The sequence below is a fragment of the Bufo bufo genome, chromosome 1, assembly GCF_905171765.1.
Source record: "Bufo bufo chromosome 1, aBufBuf1.1, whole genome shotgun sequence".
Taxonomy (NCBI): Eukaryota; Metazoa; Chordata; class Amphibia; order Anura; family Bufonidae; genus Bufo; species Bufo bufo.
Genome location: NC_053389.1, coordinates 236,298,863 through 236,322,693, shown reverse-complemented (window position 1 = coordinate 236,322,693; position 23,831 = coordinate 236,298,863). Strand labels below are relative to the sequence as shown.

The 23,831-nt window shown below is 46.8% G+C and overlaps 1 protein-coding gene across 3 annotated transcripts; it reads right to left on the bottom strand.

The window, feature by feature from the left end:
• Positions 1-1,965: 1,965 nt before the first annotated feature.
• Positions 1,966-19,508, bottom strand: KRAS (KRAS proto-oncogene, GTPase). Of its 3 annotated transcripts, XM_040437469.1 has the most exons (7): positions 19,389-19,508; positions 9,771-9,892; positions 8,244-8,422; positions 6,945-7,104; positions 2,817-2,932; position 2,748; positions 1,966-2,376 (listed from the first exon to the last, which is right to left on the bottom strand). In XM_040437469.1, the coding sequence occupies exons 2-7, from the start codon at positions 9,879-9,881 to the stop codon at positions 2,260-2,262; spliced, it is 684 nt and encodes a 227-aa protein (XP_040293403.1). In that variant the 5' UTR covers positions 9,882-9,892; positions 19,389-19,508; the 3' UTR covers positions 1,966-2,259. The 3 variants fall into 3 exon arrangements, with proteins under 3 accessions (XP_040293403.1, XP_040293395.1, XP_040293387.1); XM_040437453.1 differs by lacking the exon at position 2,748 and having other exon boundaries at positions 2,244-2,376; positions 2,809-2,932; XM_040437461.1 differs by lacking the exons at position 2,748; positions 2,817-2,932.
• Positions 19,509-23,831: the final 4,323 nt, after the last annotated feature.

Here is a 23,831-nt window from a genome sequence, read left to right as displayed (position 1 = left end):
ATCTAGGCCATACACTAAGGGCCTGTGTATTAACCGCACCAACCTCCATAATAGCTTATAATGGCACATAAAAAGGGGGGGGGGGGGGAGACACAAACATCCCAGGGTGACAGAAGGACTAATATATCTGCAATGCACTAGTCATTTACCTTTTAATATCTACTCCCAGCCTCCGAGACATTGGATGCTGGGAAGTGTAGTTCTACCACAACTGAAGATACATAGATCACTTAACTAGATAGGTTACCCATGCCAGTTATAATGTGGCATGGAGCACATGCACTCGCTGAGTGTAGTAGTTCTTTTGGGAAACATTCCTACAATTGGGGAGGGAGCTACATAAACGGCTAAGAACGTTTTCACAAAACTCAGAAAATGGAAGACTTGATTGACAGGCTGAGCCCCACCTTCACAAGAAGCACCGGGGTCAATCCATATATACTACCATGACCGCCCCCCCCCCCCCCCTCGCCACTCCCTATTCCATTAACTTCACTAAAATAAGTCTATACTTCAAAATATACCATGAACTGTCACCAAACTAGTCAGGAATGTACATAAGCTTGATTTCTCTCCCCACATCTTGCAGCCCTATATTAACTTTGAATAAAATGTCAATATAAAATAAATCTACATTTAAAAAAAAAAAAAAAAAGTCACTACAGTCTTATCCTGTACTGATGCTAAATTACATCCTGTATTACACTCCAGAGCTGCACTCACTATTCTGCTGGTGGACTCACTGTGTATATACATCACTTATCCTGTACTGATCCTGAGTTACATCCTGTATTATACTCCAGAGCTGCACTCACTATTCTGCTGGGAGTCACTGTGTACATACATTACTTATCCTGAGTTACATCCTGTATTATACTCCAGAGCTGTACTCACTATTCTGCTGGTGGAGTCAGTGTATAGAGCAGTTCTAAACATGACTGACATCTGGTCACAGTGTGATCTCACATCACTAAAGCCATTGTAAAAGTCAGTTAAGGGGTTCTAGGCATTTTTTTAAAGAGGCTGCATTCACATCTCCGTCAGATGATTCAGCATAAATGCCAACCAGATGGGAGGGGGAGAAAAAAAAAATAAAACCTTCATGCAGTGGTATACGTCCTGCCAAAACCTGCCGACAGACTCCACTACTGTAAATCGGGATCCAGTGGTGAACTAGTGAATTCCACAATGCTGGATCCAGTAAACTCCAGCAGGTTTTTCTCTGCCAAAGATATGAACACAGCCTTAAACGGGTTCTCCGAGACTGGGTAAGCCTTCTCATATGGCCAGACAGGGTATTTATATATTTAAAAAAATTAGAACCCCCTTTCCCTTGTTTAGTTTGAAGATGAGTGCTACATCAGCCAGTACATTTAAGTACTTATCCTGTACGGAGCCTATATCATATCCCAGAGACGTACTCCCAATGCTCCAGCTTCAGAGCTTGAAGGCCTCCACATTCCTTGCTTGTTCAGTGTCTACACAGAACCTATGCTGGTGATTTGCGCTCTGGGACGTATCATCTTGTGCCTCCCGACTCTTTTCTAAAACAAACCATAGGGAGTTCAGCTCTGGAGTACAATATAGGGATGTATTGATTCTATAAAATGATTTTCAGAGTTTGTAGAATTAAAAACCGGAAGAGATCTTTCTCCAGCCTGGTAGGGGAGTCCCGACCAGGAAAAAACCCTTGGTGGAAGGGGAGCAGCATTCATTTGAAGATTAAAACCCCCATGAAGGGGAGTAAAGCATCAACACATCATGCATAAAAATCACACAGCTCCAATCATCGCCATTAGCACCAGTGTGTCACATTGTAGGTATGGGGTTGCTTTTAGCAGAGTCATAAAAAGTCACCAATGCAGCTCGAGTGGTGGCATACATAAAAAACAAGAAACCCTGCAGGAACCTCGCTCAGCGGTGGATGCAGGCAGCCACCGAATATACAAGAGGCTCCACCAGGCAGCGATGGCCTCTGCACCACTTCATACAATGTCTTTATTCTGTCCATTCCTGGGTTTTTGGGGGTAAAGCTGGAGGACGAGCAGAACACCAGATGCTGCATGCACACAAGCCAAGGCTCCGGCTTTCACCTGGTGCTTCCGTATGGACACAATACTGGCACAACCGGCAGAGGGGTGGAGGGCTGGAAGCAGGAGCCAGGGTTCCCATAGAAGAGACCAAAATGCTAATAATTTAGTGTATAATGTACAAGATGGGGCAGGGATGAGAGGGGTTACGTTCCAGGATGAATCCCAATCACAGGATGAGACACTTGGACTTCGATTTTTTCTTCTTCTTTTTGCCTTCCTTGCTCATCTTCTCTTTGTGCTTTCGGATTTCTCGTACTAATGTGTAGAAAGCATCATCGACCCCCTGGATAAAGACAAAAGTCTCATTATCAAAAAACAAACAAAACAATCATACAAGGCAGCAGATAACTGCACCCTCCCCAACCAACCAGTGACTCAGGGCTCCCCCAAATGCAGGTGCCATAGATCGTGAAAGGATAGACGATTGAGAATCTTGCACCAGTCACCGCTCCCACAAGATCATAAAGCAAGATTCCTTTAATCCAGTAAATAGCAGCTTAATCCATTCTTGATTAGCAAGAAAGTAACTGGAGAGACTGGGACCTGCACCTCCATGCCTGATGTGTCAAAAGGTTTGGGGCACCCGAGAGTAGATGGTTCTTTGCATCCTGTCACCCAGCGGGGATCACTTAGTTCACAGACCACCCCAATGACCCTGCACACAGATGCATTATTATTATTTTTTTGGACTCTCAGCCCCCCGATATGAACTTACCCAGTCACATTACAAGGCATTTTTTTATTTTCACACAGCCAGGCGTCTTTTCTTCTTTGCTCATCTTTTTCAATCTGTATTGTCGGATTTCTCGCACCAATGTATAAAAAGCATCCTCCACTCTCTGCATTGTAAAACACAACTCCTTTTAAAACACTATTATAGGGATAAAATGTCCGCTGGGGGAAGGGAACTCTAAATCAGGGGTCTCCCCTTCATAAAAGCTGCATGTAGGAAGTGTATATTAAAGATAATAACTAACTATCTGGGAAAGTTGGGCCAGTGTGTGGTTTCCAGGCTCCTAATATTGATGGCTTAGGGCTTGTTCAAACGCCCGTATGGCTTTTTCAGTGTTTTGCAGGCCTTTTTAACAGATCAGTTTTTCTGTTTTTTGTTTAGTAGTGTTTCTGGTTCCATTCCGTTTCATATGGCATATACATAGAAAAGAAAAAAAAAATATTGGGCTGGGCATAAAATTTTCAATAGATGGCTCTGCAAAAATGGAACAGAAGACATACGGAGCACATTCCGTATTTGTTCAGTTTTTTGCGGACCCATTGACTTGAATGGAGCCACGGAACGTGATGTGCGGGCAATAATAGGACATGTTCTATCTTTGAATGGAACGGAAATGGAATGCATACAGAGTACATTCCGTTTTATTTGCAGAACCATTGAAATGAATGGTTTCGTATACGGAAAGCAAAAACTGCCGTGTGAATGAGCCCTTAGGGCCCATTCAGATGTCCGTAGTGCATTGCGCATCTGCAATACACCCGGCCTGCACCCCCATAGAAATGCCTATTCTTGTCTGCAATTGTGGCCAAGAATAGGACATGCTCTATTCTTTTGCAGAGCTGCAGACCAGGAGATCAGGCCATGCTCCAAAAATGCAGATGCGGAGAACACATTGTGTGCTCTCCGCATCCATTCCATCCCCATAGAGAATGAATGGGTCCGCACAATTGCGGGACAGATGCGGACCACACTTGTAGACCTGTGAATGGAGCCTTATCCTCAGGCTAGATCTCCAATGTCCGATTGGAGAGGATTGGACACCCCGCATCCCCACAATCAGCTGTTCACTGCAGCATCTGGCACTGAATGGAACAGGAAGCACAGTTCCGCTCAAAGTGTAGTGACCATGCCAGGCTACTGCAGCTCAGTTTCCATTAACTTCAGCAGGAAGTCAAGGTGCAGTAACCCAGCACGACCACTAGATTTTGAAAGGAGCTGGGCTGCCTGTTCCATTTACAGCGCTAATTCCAGCAACAAGCGCTACAGGGAACAGCTGATCATGGGGTGCAGGGTATCAGACCCTCACCGACTGGATATTAATGGTCTGTCCTGAGGATAGGTTATCAATATCAGGAGCCTGGAAAACAACAGGCTACAGAACTTTTGGATATACAATGAAGGTCAGGAGCTTCACCATGATACTGCAGCTCAGGCACAAACATGGCCACCTTCAATATCAGGACATAAGTTTGGAGCCATCGGGGATTTGTTTGATTATTTTGTTTGATTATTCCATATTCATTAAGGAAGCAGAGTGTTTTATCAATGCAGAGAGAAAGAGCAGAAGAGGAGACCAACACCAAGAGCAGTGATCAGATCGCCCCATGCAATTTACAACATGCACTTATCAGGGGGGCATCACTACTGGGGTCTTTCAACCAAACCACTTGCATAGTCAGATCAGTGATGCTTATGTGCAGACCCCACTATCATACTGCCCCAAGGCTGAAAGCTCCAGTAGTGAAAAGCCAGCCCCCAACGCTTTGGGAACCTTCATACATTGGTCAGTGCCCACGCAGTTGTGGTAGAGGAGAGGATAGGAATGGGGCAAGCCTACATGTGGCCACAATACCATGATTATTGCAAAACCATATATTGATTAGAATATAGTCAAGAGGTCTCAAAGTAATCAGCTCAACAGCCAGAATTCATTGAGTCTTCAAATATTTCCACTGACAAGTCACAATTCGGGAGACAGAACACAGCTTAGCTGTGGCATCCTTAAAGGGGGAAGTCCACCTAAAAACCCACTGTGATATATGGTGTAAGAAACAAGGGAGCGCACCACAGAGTTCCTGAATCCCCTCAGAGTAGAGTCCAAGACTTCAGTTTCTGTGCAGGCTGGTAAGGAACCTTCTTTGAGGGCCACAGCAGCCAACCTACAATGGTGTGGATTCCCCCTTTAACGCTAGCACATTATGAATTGTGTCGAGTTCATGTCAGCCAGATCACAAATTATGGAGCATAGAATTTCAGCACCATTACTGATTGGATATTTAGTTGTAGATTGAGCTTTATATAATGAAGGGAACAAAAATCAGACTGAAAGCAAGTATCACACAGCCATTCGATGCACCAAACAAGTCATTCCACTGCAAATAAAATGTAAAAAGGGATTTTTGCTTTGGCCAATCCCCAATTTTTTTTGACTGTTGAAACTATAAACTGATGGGAACCCTGCCAGCAAGTGTTGAATTCCCATGCAGCATCACATGTGGTGGCACATGTCTGACCAGGGGTTACCTTCTCCGGAAAGCATGTGTACTCTTTATTTCAGTGCTGTCCCTTTCAGTCCAGAGGAAAGCACATCCCTCTATATAACCTAAGGACTGAATGAATGAGTGCAAGCTTCGGCACATTTGTTACCTGCCATAGAGTGAGAAGCTACAAGCACCGATGCGCTAACCCTCCATCTGGCTGCAGAGCTCAGGAGCGCTTACACAGGAGATACTGGACACCTGGTTTAGGCATAGAAAATGGTCTAAATATAAGACAGTTAAGAAGCTGTCTTATATTTACAAGAGGTGGTGGATTCACTGAAGTTAGAGGCCTGCGCCTCAACATAACCTGTGCGGATCCACCGCCAGCTCTACGGGGAAGACCAGTGTCTAAAAGGCCGGTCTTAATTAATGACCCCCTACAAGTGCAAAGGTACACAGCTGCCTTCACATCTGTCCTAGAGGGGATTCTCAGGTTCAAGGATCTTCTGATCAGTGGCATTCTGATCCTGAATGCAGAGTCCTCAAACTCTACATCTGCAGACAGATCAGTGAGCTATATAGGAGCTTACATGAGTATGGTCTAGGTCACTGCACAACATCACATGAAGGGCCTTCTATCAGCCCGAGGAGGGAACCACTACAAAAGAACAGCTCCATCTATGGAGGACACGGCATGTCTTCACAGGATCATTCTGCAGTTGTAGGTCTACATTAGTGGAGGAGCAGCTCCACAGATCTATTCATTCTACAACTTTCTTCTAGACTGCTTCGATTCCTCACCATTTTCAAGATCTTTGCTTAACATTTGTGGATTATCCAGTGGGATAAAGATCAGTAGAACATCTTTGTGGGACATAATTTTATCTGTACATTATGGATATGTTCACACAGCAAAGTCTGCAGCAGATGTCTAGCTGAAAACAGGTCGTTTTTGGCGGCTGTTTTGAAGGATTTTTTTTAAAAGCGTTTCAGAAGAGTTTTTGGTTGAGGATTTGGAAGAGTTAAGAACATGTTTTAGAAGAGGTTGTCAAAGTTTCTAATCCAGCCCATGCGTGAGAAAATTCAGAACCGCTTTTAAAAACAGCTAGGGGTTTCTTCTGCTTTCCAACTGACTTCAATGCAAAAAACTAAAATTCTGAATACTCTTCTAAGCAGTAACATGCCACTTCTGAAGTAGATTTATAAATTTGTGGTAGGAAAACAAAAAACACTAGGTGTACATGGGGCGTTTTTCAATTGAAGTCAATTGGAGGCAGAAATGGCAGTTTTCCACAATGGATTTTAATTGGGTGAACACACACCCTGTAACAGATTCTGGAATGAATAAGAATGTTCCCATTCACTGACAATAAGCAGAGATCTTGAAAATGGTGAAGTAAAACTATATTATAATGTAGCTCCAATGCATAAAAGAAATTATGCCATATTGCTGAATTTGCTCTTTTTGTATACAGCTCCTCCGTAAAGCTAGGTCATTATTTACGCGAGACTGAAGCGCTTCATCTACCATTACTTTCACACAGGCCGTGCTGCAGGCTGATGCTCCCTAAAATGTCAGTCTTTATGTGGAGACCCACACCTAGTACATAAAAGCCACCTGTCAGCGCCACTTGTTACCTGTCTGGTTTTTGCAGAGGTCTCAATAAAAGGTATGCCGTAACTTCTCGCTAGGTCCTGAGCTTGTTTGGTGTCTACTGTTCTAGAAGGTAAGTCACATTTATTGCCGACTAGGACCATCGGTACGTCCTCAGAGTCCTTCACTCTCTTTATCTGCTCTCTGTAGGGATAGAGAATACAGGTCAAGTAAAGGAATAAAAATAAGACACACAGATCATTCACCCGTCTTTGGTTCTGGAGCCGCTGCCTTCCTGCATCTCCTGCTGGCTCAGGATCTTTACAGCATTTGCTTCACCAAAATGAGATCATGGGATGCCAATGGACTGCCACGACAATCTGGCTTAGGGCTCTTTCACACCTGCGTTATTGTCTTCCGGCATAGAGTTCCGTCGTCGGGGCTCTATGCCGGAAGAATCCTGATCAGGATTATCCTAATGCATTCTGAATGGAGAGTAATCCGTTCAGGATGCATCAGGATGTCTTCAGTTCCGGTACGGAACGTTTGTTGGCCGGAGAAAATACCGCAGCATGCTGCGCTTTTTGCTCCGGCCAAAAATCCGGAACACTTGCCGCAAGGCCGGATCCGGAATTAATGCCCATTGGAAGACATTGATCCGGATCCGGCCTTAAGCTAAACGTCGTTTCGGCGCATTGCCGGAGCCGACATTTAGCTTTTTCAGAGTGGTTACCATGGCTGCCGGGACGCTAAAGTCCTGACAGCCATGGTAAGTGTAGCGGGGAGCGGGGGAGCAGTGTACTTACCGTCCGTGCGGCTCCCCGGGCGCTCCAGAGTGACGTCAGGGCGCCCCAAGCGCATGGATCATGTGATCACATGGATCACGTCATCCATGCGCATGGGGCGCTCTGACGTCATTCTGGAGCGCCCGGGGAGCCGCACGGACTGTAAGTATACTGCTCCCCCGCTCCCCGCTCCTACTATGGCAACCAGGACTTTAATAGCGTCCTGGGTGCCATAGTAACACTGAAAGCATTTGGAAGACGGTTCCGTCTTCAAATGCTTTCAGTACACTTGCGTTTTTCCGGATCCGGAGTGTAATTCCGGCAAGTGGAGTACACGCCGGATCCGGACAACGCAAGTGTGAAAGAGGCCTTAAACAAAGGGCTGCCCATTCCTGCAGTGCTTTCCTGTTAGGCCCTGCCTAAGGCAGGACCTAATAGGCAAAAATACAGTAGATTACGCAGTTAGGTCACATAGTAGGACTAAAGAAAAAAAAAAAGTCCACAACTTTATATTTACCCCAAATCGGTACTATTTCCATAACGATTCCTACTCCTTACCTATAATGATGAATGTCCTCAAACGATTTAGTATTATTAATGGCAAACACACACAGAAAGCCCTCCCCCGTCCTCATGTACTGGTCTCTCATGGCACTATACTCCTCTTGACCTGCAGTGTCCAGAATATCCAAGAGGCACGTCTCTCCATCGATTACTACTTGCTTCCTGTAGGAGTCCTGTGGGGAGAACATATGATGATTTCGTGGCATAGCCTCTGAACAACCCTAGCAAACTATCCGCTGATTACAGGGGTTGTCCACTTTCTGGTAATTGTTGATCAATGTGTTCGTGAGATGATTATATGGCACTTGCCAATATAGTCCTTGTTGAACTTCTGCTCCATTTTCTATATTTTATCAGGTATGCTCCCTTGTTTACAAAGTCTTTTGAGCTGTCTACAGAGGTCCTGTCCATGAGATGGCCGCTGATGGAGGGTCACGTAACCAGAGAAATCAGGTCCATTTGATGGCTCCTCCTTTCAAACACACTGTACCTACACTAGGCACCCACCGCCGCCTTTCCAGACTTCTGCACCGCCTCCTAATCCTCTGTGCTGCCTCTCCCTCCACCCTCCTCTTCCTGATGTAAGATCTCTCGCATGCGCACAGGGCTCTGCCTGATGCGCCTGTGCGGACTTCTCGATTTTGGCTTCTTAAAGCGAAGGGCGCAGACGGCAGGTGCAGTGGTTTTGAATGGAGGAGACATCAAATGGAGATTATTATCCTGGTCACATGACCCTCCATCAGCAGCCATCTTAAAGGACAGCTTAATGTGTGGACAGCTCAAAAGAGTTTGTAAGCCAGGGAGCATGCCTTATGAAATCTAGAAAAATGGTGCAGAATTTCAACAAGGACTATATTAGTAAGTGCCATATAATCGCCTCACAAACACATTGGTCAACATTAGCCAGAAAGTGGACAACCCCTTTAAACTGAACATGACTAAAATGATTGTGACGAGGAGCACCACGAGTCAGTATTTAAGAGGAGCTGTTCCTTTGCAGTCTCTTTTCTTAGAACTCTGCCGTTCCCGTTATTCCTCCTGGAAATCAATGGGTGTTCCCATTCCCCTGGTCAAACAGTGCAGCTCAGAATTTCTTCATTAGGGTGTGTTAAAGAGAAGAATGGCCAATTGAGAGACCTTTTACAGTTTATATATAGATTCTGACCGTTTGTGGAAATAAGCTGGCAAGCCTGTGAGCAGACAATCCCCAAACAGCTTAGAGCTCCTACAATGCAGGGGGGGGTTACTTAGTTTTTTCCTACCCTAAATGCATTAGCAGAGCCACACTGCTCCAAGTATAAAATCGCCATAAGAAGTTCTGCGCAGAAAATGCTGGGAGATTTCAGCTCTGAAGCCTGCAGAATAGTACATGCAGCTCTAAAGTATAATACAGAATAAGGAGGTCACATCACATACATAGTGACCGCTCTTTATAGGGAGTACTTCTATATGGCATTTATAGCTAACAGGTACACACAGAGAAAAGGGTTCATCACAGTATAGAAGGAGAGCGTCTCTCACCTCTATAGTGGGATCATACTCATCAACAAAATGGTTCTGTATCAGTTGTATCGTCAGGGCGCTCTTCCCTACACCTCCAGCGCCGACCACTACCAGTTTATATTCTGTCATTTTCGATAAATCTGAAACAGACAAAAAAAAAGTATATTAATATGCAGTTCCAATTTCGAGACTAGAAAACAGGAAACCTGTTCTATTAATAAGCCACCAGCCCACATTGTGGTCCCACAGGATGGTTTACAAGGTAGTCACCTGCATTCACTACCAACAGTTTCCCACCCAAAGTAGACAGGGGTGGAACTGTAGATCTGAAGCCAACTGTAATTATATTCTATAAATGAAGTAGAAAATAGACAAAAAATAAAATTGGAAGCCGGCATCAAGGACAAACATGTACACAAGTGGGGGAAGGGTTATGAGGCCAGTCTGCATTTTTTTTTTATTAAAAAATTTTTTTTTTTTTTTTTTAAATGGTCTTTGCACTGGTGATGTTATAAAGACATGTACATCTTTTTGCTTAGGTTACACTTTTATTCACCCATATGAACTTTTGTGCAATTTTTTTTTCATGAAAAATGAGTTTTAAGCCCTTTATGACAATGTGTTTATGTTCAGAAACTATTAGTGGGGGCGTTTTTTTTTTATCTTACCATTTAAGTTTTATTTCTACATGTCAAAACTAAAAATGGTCCTGGCTAACAGAGGTGCCTAAGAACTCCTAGCAGAACTCAGTTTGGCACACACTGTACTGCAACTTTTTTTGTGTTTAACGCACCACTTGCCACTTTTCAAAAGCAGCAGGCAGTGTGGGGCGTGTAATACGCCAGTCTTAATAAATGTCCCCCTAAGGCTAGGTCTACATGATGACTTTTGTCGCGCCAATGTCACGCGACAATTTTTTATAATGATAGTCTATGGTGTCGCACTGCGACATGACCGTTGCAAAAAATCCATTCAAGATGATCATAGACTACCATTATAAAAATTTTGCGCAAATGTTGCAGTGTAGTTGTGCCCTGTCGTGCGACACACATCATGTAGACCTAGCCTAAGAGATTAGCATTTTTGTTTGAAGATTTCCTTTATGAGTAGATCACAGCTGTGATCAATAAGGGGAACAGCAACAAGTGTTCAATCCCAAGTTCCTGGGATATTCCAAACAAACAAAAACGCATTAGCCAATAGAAGCCTGGTCACATGACCCTTATCAGCCAATAGAAGCTCGCAGGCCGTTAGCCTCCACATACAGTTTTACTCCAGGTTTCCATAACAACCCAGCCATTTATTTTCACTGCTGTAGAGGAGGAGTTTTAAATGAAATGTGTCACCAGGATAAGTCGCTATTGAACTAAAGCCATGGCCTAATAGCACTTAGTACATCATTTCTAGATGTGCCTTTGTTCCAGCAATAGGATGTTTTTATCCTCTGAAAATCCTGTTTATTTGGTATGCAAATGAACCAGTAAGGTGCCCAGAGGGGTGTCACTCCTGCAGGAAGGAGCCCAGACACGCCCCCTGCCACAATGTGTCCACCCTCAAAACAAACTTAACCTGCCCCCAAGTCCCTAAGCCACGCCTCCAATCCACTCCTCAGCCGACAGATTGAAAAAAAAAGAAGTAAAAATCAACTTCTAGGTCTCGCTAAGCCATGCCCTGATCTTGTTAGACCACGCCCCCCTTAAAATCAACTTCTGTCAGCTGCAGGAGGGAGGTTGACTTTCTTCCTGCAGCTCACACTCAGGCAGCACAGTGCTGCTGTCTGAGAGTGAGCTGTTCAAAAGAACATCCCTGTGTCGTTCAGGCCCTGCGCCAGACGGAGGACAGGGAGTCTGAAAGCCTGACTGTCCGGCCCAAAATCTGGCCACCCTAGGGGCAGGCTGCTGTGGAGATCACAGTTAAGGGGATGGTCCGCTATGGAGGTCAGTGTTCAGGGGCAGATTCCTGTAAAGGCCACTGTTAAGGGGGCAGGCCCCTGTGGAGGTCACTGTAAAGGGGGTGGTGTGCTCTGAATTTCACTGTTAAAGGGATTCTGTCACCAGGTTTCACCCGTCAGCTAAACATATGCTGATGTTCAGGGCCTCATCATGATTCCTAATGTGGGCTTCTAAATGTCATCCATAGCCTTATTTTGCTAAAACACAGGTTTTACTAACCTGTCACTCAAAGAAATAAGGTGCCCAAGGGGATGTCAAGGGATGCAAGGTGCCGGCCGCACCCACCGCCGTTCGTGCCCAGCGCCGCCTTTCCAGACTTCTGCACCGCCTCCTAATCCTCTGTGCCGCCTCTCACTCTCCCTCCCCCCCCCCTCCTCCTCCTGCTGCTGTAAGATATTGCGCGTGCACAGGGCTCTGAGAGGCTGGCGCCAGAGTGCAGGTCATACCTGGGTTGAGCAAAGTGCCGGCGCATGCACCCTTCGCTTTAAGAAGCCAAAATCGAGAAGTCCGCACAGGCGCATCAGGCAGAGCCCTGTGCGCACGCGCGAGATCTTACAGCAGGAAGAGGAGGGTGGGTGGAGGGAGAGGCGGCACAGAGGATTAGGAGGCGGTGCAGAAGTCTGGAAAGGCGGTGGTGGGTGCAGCCAGCACCTGGCATCCCCTTGGGCACCTTATTTCTTTGAGTGACAGGTTAGTAAAATCTGTTTTTTAGCAAAATAAGGCTACAGATCACATTTAGAAGCCCACATTAGGAATGCTGATGAGGCCCTGAACATCAGCATATGTTTAGCTGACAGGGGTGAAACCTGGTGACAGAATCCCTTTAAAAGGGGAAGGCTGCTGTAAAAAGGTCAAAGTTAAGGGGGTGGGCTGCTGTGGAGGTCCAATTTTAATGGACGGGGCACTGTGCAGGTCACTGTTTTGGGGGTGGGGTGCTGTAGACATCACTGTTCTAGTAAATAGTGTTGATCTCTTAACGACAAACATTAAATAAAATAAATGATATACCCGAGCAAAGGACCGGGTCCTTCTGCTAGTTATACATAAATCACACACAGATGTGAATTCCCCTGCAATTGGAGGGGGGTGTCATGTCAGGAACCCAATTACTATATATCCCATAACCATCCAAAATACATGATGATATCAGCTAGACCCACCCCACAGTCCTGGTTGAACACAGTCAGTAAATGACAAACCTTTTAAAGATTGCAGCAAGTAAAAACCTGAAAAACTTTAAAATATACCTGTAGATTTGATATATACCTCTACACACCTCAATGTGTCCGACACAGCATTCAAGTGCTGTCTAGAGGTGTGCACCCAGGCCCAAGGTCAGGATTAAAGTCCTTTGCTCAAGATGGTGGAGACCAGCGATCACCCTTGTTGTAAATTAACCCGAGCACCTGAGGCTTCTTAATCCACCAGGAGCCGGTCTCTGTGTAGGGGATTCCAAAGTCTAACAGGCACACATGATCCCACGTGACTTGTGAAGGTGCCCATTGCAGGGCAAAGGAGTCCAAAAAGGAAAGCCTATCTAGATAGGCCATTTCCATTACACTCAAAGAACTGTGCACATGCATGGTAACCTATTCATTCTCTGTCTGGATGGGGTGGCCACCTCATTTGGTGGGGCATGGGTCTTGATAGAGGTGCTTGTACCAGAAGCAGGATATGCCACAAATGTCTGAAGTGAACTACAATGAAACCACCCCCGATTGTTCTGTAAAAGGATCATCATCCCTTCTATCCTGTGTAAATTGGCCTCTGAGAGGAACCTCCCTCTGAAAGATCACTGCCACTTCACCCCCATTTTCAAATTTGCACTAACTGAGATGCCAAAATGGATGGCCTTCATGTCTCCAGTCTGGTCGTTGAGATCATGTGATCAACATGGTAGACAAATCTTCCGCAGATCAGTGTACTGGACCATTTCTGGTCAGGAGGAGGTTATTCCACCTGCTGACATTTCCTGAAGACAACCCCAGGAGGTAAATAAATGTAACATGACGTAGACTGACCGCTACAGGAGGAGACACTTGCAGCTTCAGGATAGACGAGGAAAAGTGCCAGACAGGTGCAGCGCGGGCGTGGTAACCTGTTGAGCAGGCTCCAGTGCACGTTTGACAATTGAATGTATGCATTCCATGTACACTGGCACCGCACTCCACATCCAAGGCCAAAAACCACCATCCATACTCACACTCTGAAGACACACATAGTAATGAGGGCCTGACGGAAAAACACACAGCGGTGCCTGCAACCATAGTCCAAGGCCACAGCTCAGCTCCACACTGGGGGAGGGGGGCAAAGTTGTTGGCTTTTGGAAAGTTAGCCACTTACCTAAAGTGGGTAGCACAGGGCTACCTCTTCCAGTAGGGGGGCTATGCTGGTCTTAATACCATAATGTGTGCGCCCCCCCCCCCCCCCACTTAGGCTACTTTCACAATAGAGTTTTGAATTCTGTTTGCGAGATCCATTTCAGGGATCTCACAAACTGTTAAAAACGGATCAGTTCAGCCACAATGCATTCTGAATGGATAAAGATCCGTTCAGAATGCATCAGTTTGGCTCCGTTCTGCCTCCATTCCACTCTGGATGCGGACACCGAAACGCAGCTTGCAGCGTTTGTGTCCGCCTGCCGATGCGGAGCCAAACGGATCCGTCCTGACTTACAATGTAAGTCAATGGGAGCGGATCAGTTTTTCACTGACAATATGGTGCAATTGAAAACTGATCCGTCCCCCATTGACTTGCAATGTAATTCAGGATGGATCCGTTTTGACTTTGCTCTTCATAATGCAAACGGATACAAATAGTTTGCATTATAGGTGCGGATCCGTCCGTGTAGATACCAGACGGATCCGCACCCAACGCAGGTGTGAAAGTAGCCTTACATGTATCACAATGATCCTCACCCCAGCTGGAAACAGCTGATAACAGGGTGCAACAGATTGTATTCACTTGCACAGAAAACAGAGCAAAGACAAACTATAGGTTTAGCGTCCCTTTAAAAAACCTAGACGAGTACTGGCCCGACTCCAAAAGTCTTATCAAATATGAAACCGTGGGGTGAGCCCGGGGAGAAATTCACTTTGCATACAATACAGCACGCATGGTGTGAAGTCATGACATAAGAGGAGCTATCCTGAGAATTTAGAAATGTTTTTTTTTTACTTCTCTGCAGGACTTCCGTCTTCCCTTTCTGTAGGTGACCAGCAACTCAAGCACTTGCACCTCCCTCTTATTAACCCCTCTCTCCCCTGAATACAAGATAGTCCCAGAGATGCACGTTGCATTAGGTAATGCCTCCACAATTTCCTCATCCACCGTCTAGAGATATAGCTATACAATATACACTACTCAGAATTTAGTAGTAGGGATGAATGAAGCTTCTCTATGAGATCACAACGCCATCACTGAGGCAAGGAAGCTACTGTGCATGTTAGATTGTCTTCTGTCCAATACAATTGCTTCCTCTGTACCTATTAAACACCGCTCCATTTCAGCACAGAGAATCCCCCCACTGGACCAGAAGAGCGACATCTCCTTGGCTACTTTCACACTGGCGTTCGGTGCGGATCCGTCTTTATCTGCACAGACGGATAATGCAAACGCTTGTATCCGTTCATAAAGGATGAGTTTTCAAATTGCACCATATCGTGTCAGTGAAAAACAGATCCGTCCCCATTGACTTACATTGTAAGTCAGGACGGATCCGTTTGGCTCCGCATCCTCAGGCGGACACCAAAACGCTGCAAGCTGCGTTTTAATGACCGCCTAAAAAAACACAACGGAGACCAAACTGATGCATTCTGAACGGATCCTTATCCATTCAGAATGCATTGGGGCTGAACTGATCCGTTTTGGGCCGCTTGTGAGAGCCCTGAAACAGATTTCACAAGCGGACCCAGAAACGCCAGTGTGAAAGTAGTCTTACGTGGTCACATGCATTGCTGCAGCCAGTCCTCAGCGATAATGCTTCCCCCAAACATCAGGTGACAGCAGAGCATCTGCAGTCATGGGCAACACCACTGTTTAAAGGGTTTTCCAAGATTTATTTGTTATTTTTTTTACTGATAAGTGTCATCAGTATCTGTTCGGTGGGGGTCCGACACCCCAGACAAGCATGTATACAGCAGTGTATACCAGTTAGCCATAATTAAAACCATCTGCCTTATACTGTGTAGATTCCCCTTGTGCTGATAAAACAGCTCTGACCGATCAAGGGATGTACGCCACAAGAAATCTGAACGTGTCTTCCGTTACTTGGCATCAAGACAGGAGCAGCAGCTCCTTCAACTTCTGGATGTTACAAGGTAGGGCCTCCATGTATCAGACTTTCTTCAGCAGATACTACAGATGCTCAGAGCCCTCTCCGTCTGTCTAACTGCAGCGGACGCTACTAACCGCAGCATCTAGGCAATTAAGCAGACAGGATCAAGGTAATCTCCAATCCCAGCTGCCTGGTTCCAGTCACTGCCAGGCTCCCGTGGCGATTTGGCGTGCTGTATCAATGCAGCCTGTGTGGGGTCTCTTCAGTCCCTAGCTCCTGGACCATTATTAAAGGGGTTGTCCGAGATGCCACACGATGCAGTGTGGCCAGCACTTCAGGGATCACATGCCGTACACTTGGCATGTGATCCTGGGAAAGTGGCATCTCAGACAATACCTTTAATACTGCAGCTGACAGGGACCCAGACTCTACACTGGCTGTGCCGATACACTGATCTCCAACGGAAGAAAAAAAAATATATAAAAGTTTCAGAGTTTCTGCAAAGCGTTACTTACCCATGGGAAGAATCAGGTTGCAGAAAAGCACAGGATGGAAGAGAACAATTCAGACCAGGCCACCTTCTGTTACACCATGATCCAGATGCTCACATGCCCAACGTAGGTGCCTTCAATGGTGTAAGTGGCTGAATAGGTACAGAACACAGTGCGCTGTGATGCCCTGTGTCACCTTTCCATCATAGCCAGCAGTAACTTTTACAGTACCCCTTCTGTAGGATCAGTTGAGTTAGTACACATCCATGAGCCTTGGGTGTTCACGACTCCATTGCTGGTTCACCATTTGACCTTCCTTGGACCACTTTTGTTAGGTACCAACCTCTACATACCAGGAGCACCCCACAAGCCCTGCGTTTTGGAGTCGCTCTGACCCAGTCGTCTAACCATCACAAAATTTGGCCCTTGTCACAGTCACTCAGACCCTTGCGGGTTTTTCCAGCTTCCCACACATCAGATTCCATAACGATGGAATAATCACATCCCGTGAAAGATGCCATTGTAATATTAACCAATGTTATTTCCATCGTCTATAGGTGGGTTTAACATCGTGGCTAATGAAACCCGTCTGACTGAGTGGCACTCTGGATTCAGGAGTATGCTGGATTACTGGAGATTAGTGTTGAGCGGACTTGGTTTTTTAAGTTTGGCGTCCAAAGTTCGGGTTATCGAAGAAGAATCCAATTATGGATTCCAAATTCAGTTATGGTCCGTGGAAGCAGAATCCATAATGGGATTCTTCAATAACGCAAACCTTGGACGCCGAACTTAAAAAACCAAGTCCGCTCAACACTACTGGAGATGTCACGTGGTACTACTACTCCCACCAAATCAAAATATTGTGATCTTCTAAACTTAGAAGTGAGTGTATCAGGATGCTTACTGGAGTACTGGTTCTAGGATGCATCCAACCGGGCTACAGAGACATTTTATACATCGCTATAGGGGGAGTCTCGTATGTGGGGCTCCATGAAACCAGGGCTGCCAATAGTCCATAGAAAAATTTCACATGCCCACTATTTGTTTATGAAGCTGGAAACATTTTGCCAGGTTAAGATTTAATAGTCAGTCATTGCTCTGGTGTGGTCATATTCTGGGCTGTACACATACATCACAACAGGTAGGTAACCCTGCATGCAGCCCTACCAAAGGAGGCTGCCCCATCTTCTCTATGGGGGTGCAACTTGTGTAGTTTTGTTGGAATTTTTGGGACAGAAGTCCTAGGCTAAAATTTGGAGGTGCAGCCAAAGGCTGAATATATATGTGTTGCCAGTGAAGAGAAAGCAGTTGTCAGATGCTTCTGGAGGCTTCTCATCTCCCGGGAGAAGAAAGGGATCAGGGGAAAGTATTCAGTTAGACTGATCCTTCTCTCCCCCAAAATCCTATGTCAGGGGGCTCTCCATACACATTAGACTGTCGGCCAAACCCACTGTTCTCAGTGAGTGTGGCCGCCTTCAAGGTGTTCTCTGGGTGGGTATAGATCTCTATATGCACCTCTCCTGCTCTGTTGTGAGAAGAGTTTGGTCAGTACCTTCCCCTTCCTCAGGCCACCGATTCCGCTGCACTCAATGGCTGCAGGTTCTTCTGTTCAGGTCCTGACCAGACATGTTCCAGAGTCTTCTTGTTCAGCTGCCCATCAGTGTAAGCACAGCAGAGAAGGCAGAAAGGACAGGGTAAGGGGTGAGGGGTAAGTACTGCCCAAACTCTTCCCACAACAGGAAGAGTTGGGACAGATTGTTTTGAAAGCCTGGAGAACCCCTTTTAAGGCTTAAGAACCTGCACCTTCTTAAAGGACTTCACTAGATTCATAGCACTTTAGGTCTTATGTACCTTCTTATCACAAAGCATGCCTCTCAGAGATCCGGTATTCATGTGTGCCTAGTAAACAGTCACAGAGCAGGAAAAAGTAGGCCCCAGCAAGTCCATACCCAGGTCACAACAATCAACCCTGATCCACAAGATCACAGCCCAGGTCACAGACTATGGGGGAGGGGGGTGGGGGGGGGAATCATGCAATGGTCACCTGACTACTATAAAAGGATGGGACCCACACTTGCCTCCATTATTGCTTACCTGACTCTTGCATGTAATTAGCCAAACAGAAACTACATTACGGGGCCCAGGGATCTTTGCAGTTTAAGGGCCACACCACAAAATAACAAATTGCTGGAGATTTCATTCCATTTATGAATGGATACAAATTGTATCATACAATATATACTATACAGACCATGTCTAGTAAGGCTACTTTCACACTGCATGTGACAAAGCATTTTTGAGACACATCCTGATCCGTCTCACAAATGCATTGCAAGAACAGATCCGTCTCTCCGCGCAGACCGGATCCAGCATAATACATTCCTATGGGGAAAAGGGCCAGATCCAGCATGTCTTCAGTTTTTTTTTGCCAGAGATAAAACCATAGCATGCTACAGTTTTCTCTTTTGCCTGATCAGTCAAAATGACTGAACTGAAGACATCCTGAACGGATTACTCTCCATTCAGAATGCATGGGGATATGCCTGATCTGTTCTTTTCCGGTATAGAGCCCCTGTGATGGAACTCTATGCCGTAAAAGAAATACACTAGTGTGAAAGTACCCTAACTCAGTGGTAGAGACCCCTGATCCATTACAATCAATAGATCAATTCCATCAGTCCAATGAGGGGGATAACAATGGTGTGGTCACCATAATCCAAGAGCATTGATGACTGATCAGAGGACACCCCCAATTACTGCAATGAATGCCCCCCATCGCCTACAGACAGTGATCAGGAAGGAGACTGCTGCAGTAATGGGGACCTCACGGCGCCCACACACTGCAGTACAGCCCGGTGATCTCCAGCCCTGGCCGTCCACACAGTACACCCCACCCCCCAATCCCCGGGGCACTCACCAGGCGGCTCACGGTTGTACGTCCATTATCCTACGGCCGGTGCAAACAGTGTAATCCCAGGCAGCGCGCGTCCAGGCCAAGGTGCAGCGAGGCCGAGTCTGAAGTCCTATTCAGCAGGCCGCGCAGCCGGAGACTCCCAGGGGCTCTTTAAATACGATCTATAAATACTACAGCCGCTCTGCGTGACGTCATCAGCCTATAGCGCCAGCGATTGGTCGGGAGGAGGGGACTCGCTGGAATAAACCGCGCCCTCGGTTGGGAAAGCCACGCCCTGCAGTCCTCCCTGTCCTAGCAGGATTCTTCCAGGAGCGAGGGCGCGCGACGTAAGAGAAGGGAGAATGCGGGAACAATGGGCGTTATAAGTCACCATGAAAGATAATGGGGAGGGGAAGAGACTAGAACTGCATGTAACTAGAATACAGAGAGGGGTGAGTCAGGAGGGACAATGTAGAGGAGGATCCCAATGAATTAGCTAATTAAAGGGGGTTTTCCAGGAATTATATCGATCAGGCCCCCACAAAGACCGCAAAGGGCCCCTGTGCAAGGAATGTGCCTGTCCCTATATAATGCTACCATATGTCTTCTCTCCCTCACTTCTCCATAGTGCCCCCCATAGTGTGTGCTAGTATATATTGCCCCCATAGTGCTTCTCTCCCCACTTCTCCATAGTGCCCCCCCATAGTGTGTGCCAGTATATAATGCCCCCATAGTGCTTATCTCCCCACTTCTCCATAGTGCCCCCCCATAGTGTGTGCCAGTATATAATGCCCCCATAGTGCTCATCTCCCCACTTCTCCATAGTGCCCCCCCATAGTGTGTGCCAGTATATAATGCCCCCATAGTGCTCATCTCCCCACTTCTCCATAGTGCCCCCCCTAATGTGTGCCAGTATATAATGCCCCCATAGTGCTTATCTCCACACTTCTCCATAGTGCCCCCCCCTAATGTGTGCCAGTATATAATGCCCCCATAGTGCTCCTCTCCCCACTTCTCCATAGTGCCCCCCCTAATGTGTGCCAGTATATAATACCCCCATAGTGCACTTCTCCCCCTTCTCCGTAGTGCCCCCCCCATAGTGTGTGCCAGTATATAATGCCCCCATAGTGCTTATCTCCCCACTTCTCCATAGTGCCCCCCCTAATGTGTGCCAGTATATAATACCCCCATAGTGCTTATCTCCACACTTCTCCATAGTGCCCCCCCTAATGTGTGCCAGTATATAATACCCCCATAGTGCTTATCTCCACACTTCTCCATAGTGCCCCCCCTAATGTGTGCCAGTATATAATGCCCCCATAGTGCTCCTCTCCCCACTTCTCCATAGTGCCCCCCATAGTGTGTGCCAGTATATAATGCCCCCATAGTGCTCATCTCCCCACTTCTCCATAGTGCCCCCCCATAGTGTGTGCCAGTATATAATGCCCCCATAGTGCTTATCTCCCCACTTCTCCATAGTGCCCCCATAATGTGTGCCAGTATATAATGCCCCCATAGTGCTTATCTCCCCACTTCTCCATAGTGCCCCCATAATGTGTGCCAGTATATAATGCCCCCATAATGCTCCTCTCCCCACTTCTCCATAGTGCCCCCATAATGTGTGCCAGTATATAAGATAGGGCCCCAGTTGATGCTCCCATAGTGCTCATCTCCTCCATTCCCCATACTGGGCAACAGCAGGGGCGTAAAGATCGCGGTCGCAGGGGGTGCGACTGCGTCCGGGCCCGGTGGGGGGAGGGGGCCCGCTGTACTAACATGTAATGAAGCGCTGTGACGGGGCCCGGCATGAAGTACAGTGACAATGCCGGGCCCCCATCAGGGCGCTTCATTACATGTTTAATATGAGGCAAGGTGGGGGAGGTTTGCGTAGAGGGGGGAGGAGGAAAAGGGGGGACGCGCGCACTCACTTACATACACTGGGCTCGGCAGTTCTTGTCACTGCCGGGCTGTATCCAGATCATCAGTGAAGCAGGAGCTCTAGCGCTCCCTCTGCTGGCCGCACATCGCGCTGCTGGCTGTGGGAGGAGCTCTGAAGGCCCAGGAAACTGCATTCAGTACAGCCAGCAGCGCGATGTGAGTGTGGCAGCGCAACATCAGGGAAGAGGGTAAGGCCTCATGCACACGACAGTTGTTTTTCTCGGTCTCCGTTACGTTTTTTTTGCGGATAGGATGGGGACCCATTCATTTCAATGGGTCAGCAAAAAAATGCTGATAGTTCATCCGTTTGTGTTCCGCGTCCGTTGTTCGCGTTTCCCTTCAGCAAAAAAAATAGTGCATGTCCTAGTTTTTTCACATTTGCGGACAAGGATAGGCATTTATTACAAGGGATCTGTGGAAAAAACGGATCCTCCAAAAAAAACAGATGCCGCATCTGTTTTTTTTTTGCGGACGCAAAAAACAACTGTCGTGTGCATGAGGCCTAAGTATGTTTTTTTTTTTCCTAACACTGCAGACTGGGGGAAAAGGGGAAGGGGGGGTGGGGGTTGATGGGCACAACTAGAGTGAGGGGGCACAAAAGTGGGCATTTCTACTGAGGGGGTACCTAATCTGCCATAACTACTGTGAGGGGGGCACGTATAAAGGCATAACTATGAGGGGGCACATATATATACTACTGTGAGGGGGGGCACATAATCTGGCATAACCGCATGACCACTGTGAGGGGCACATGTGTGGGCATATCTAATGTGAGGGGCACATAATCTGGCATAACCACTGTAGGGGGGCACATATCTGGCATAACTACTGTGAGGGGGGCACATATAAAGGCATAACTATGAGAGGGAACATATCTGACCTTAACTACTGTGAGGGGGCACATATCTGGCCATATCCACTGTGAGAGGCACATATCTGGGCATAACTACTGTGAGCGGGCACATATCTGGGCATAACCACTGAGCGGGCACATATCTGGGCATATCCACTGTGAGGGGCACATATCTGGGCATAACTACTGTTAGGGGGCAAATATTTGGCATTACTGTGAGGGGCACATATCTGGACATAACTACTGTGACAGGAACAAAGGTGGGCATAACTGCTGTGAGGGGCCACAAGAAGGACATAACTTTTGTGAAGGGACCACTAGGTGGGCTTAATTACTGTGAAAGGCCATAAGGTGGGCATTAATACTGTGAGGGACCACAATGTGGACATTAGTACTGTGTGGTAGCACTTAGGGGAAATGTTCTAAATTACCCTGCTATACATTGGCATAGCTCAGTCTACCAGGCCAGCACAGCGCCCCCTGCTGGTAGTGGCAGTCACCATCCCTTCCTTATGTGATTATTCTTTTTTTCTCTACCACCACAGGGACCTTGTTCTGGATCCAGCGGACATCACGCCGACGCCAGCGACACCCTGGATGAGGTAGGACCAGATTTTATTAGGACTGGGTGAGTGTAGCCATGCATTGGGCTTAGGGCTCTTCAACACGAGCGGATCCCGTGTGGCTAATCCGCTGTGTGAAAGAGAGCCAAGCCCCGCTCCGGACAGCAGAGACACGGAGCAGTAACAGAATTGATAATGCTCTTTGCCTCTCTATGATCGTTTTGCTACAAAATCATGGTGACAACTTTATTTCACTGTGATTTTGTAGTAAAAAGGTCACAGAGAGGCACGGAGGATTAGCAATCATGTTACTGCTCCGTGTCTCTGCTGTCCGGAATGGGGCTTGGCCCTCATTCACGCAGCGGACTAGCCGCACGGGAAAGAGCCCTTAGTAAGAAAATCTGCCGCTTCTTTGTAAAAATTGGGGGGGGGGGGGCCCGATCCAAAGTTTGCACTGGAGCCCTTAACACTCTAGTTACGCCACTGGGCAACAGCATAGGGTAAATGAAAAAACACGTATACTTACCTCCATGCCGCTTTCCGCAATGCGATGCGGGCCTCTTCTGGACTGTGTCCTGCGCGGTTGAGACAACGTCGTGAAGGCTGGTGGAGGTGCCTAGGCATAATTTGATTCTTTTGAAGCCGTAGCAGCAGGAACTCCAGTAGTGAGTGCAGGACTTCCACACATCGCTACAAATATATATTGTATTATGCGCATTATATAAATGTATAGAGATGGATCACCTAGTGTAAGAAAATGAAAACAGCAGCATAAGTAGCCATAATTAAAGGTTTGTATAATATGGCTTCTCACCACTGCCTGCGGGCATGTGCGTCCCCTCACCAAGCCTTGGGGTCTAATTGCCGGCCAATGTCATAGCCTGCCGTGTGAAACAGCTTCACAGGTTGATGACTACGTGGCTGGCAGGACCGTGCCCCAGGCAGCGGTTGGAGCAGGTTACATATAAAAAAAAAAATATGCACGTTCCCCCCGCATCTCACGGTCAGTTCCCATTTCTTTCCTTCAGATCCTTTTCTCCACCATCGCCCGTTGGCTTCGGTTATTTTCTTCCAGGTCCATCCAGTTGCAAGGTTCAGGTAAAAAATAATAAT

Coding starts and splice junctions, on each gene's coding strand:
- KRAS (XM_040437469.1), bottom strand. CDS start 9,881: ATGACAGAATATAAACTGGTAGTGGTCGGCGCTGGAGGTGTAGGGAAG. Junction 8,423..9,770: donor AGTATGATCCCACTATAGAG/GTGAGAGACGCT, acceptor TTCTCCCCACAG/GACTCCTACAGGAAGCAAGT. Junction 7,105..8,243: donor GAGGACATTCATCATTATAG/GTAAGGAGTAGG, acceptor CTATCCCTACAG/AGAGCAGATAAAGAGAGTGA.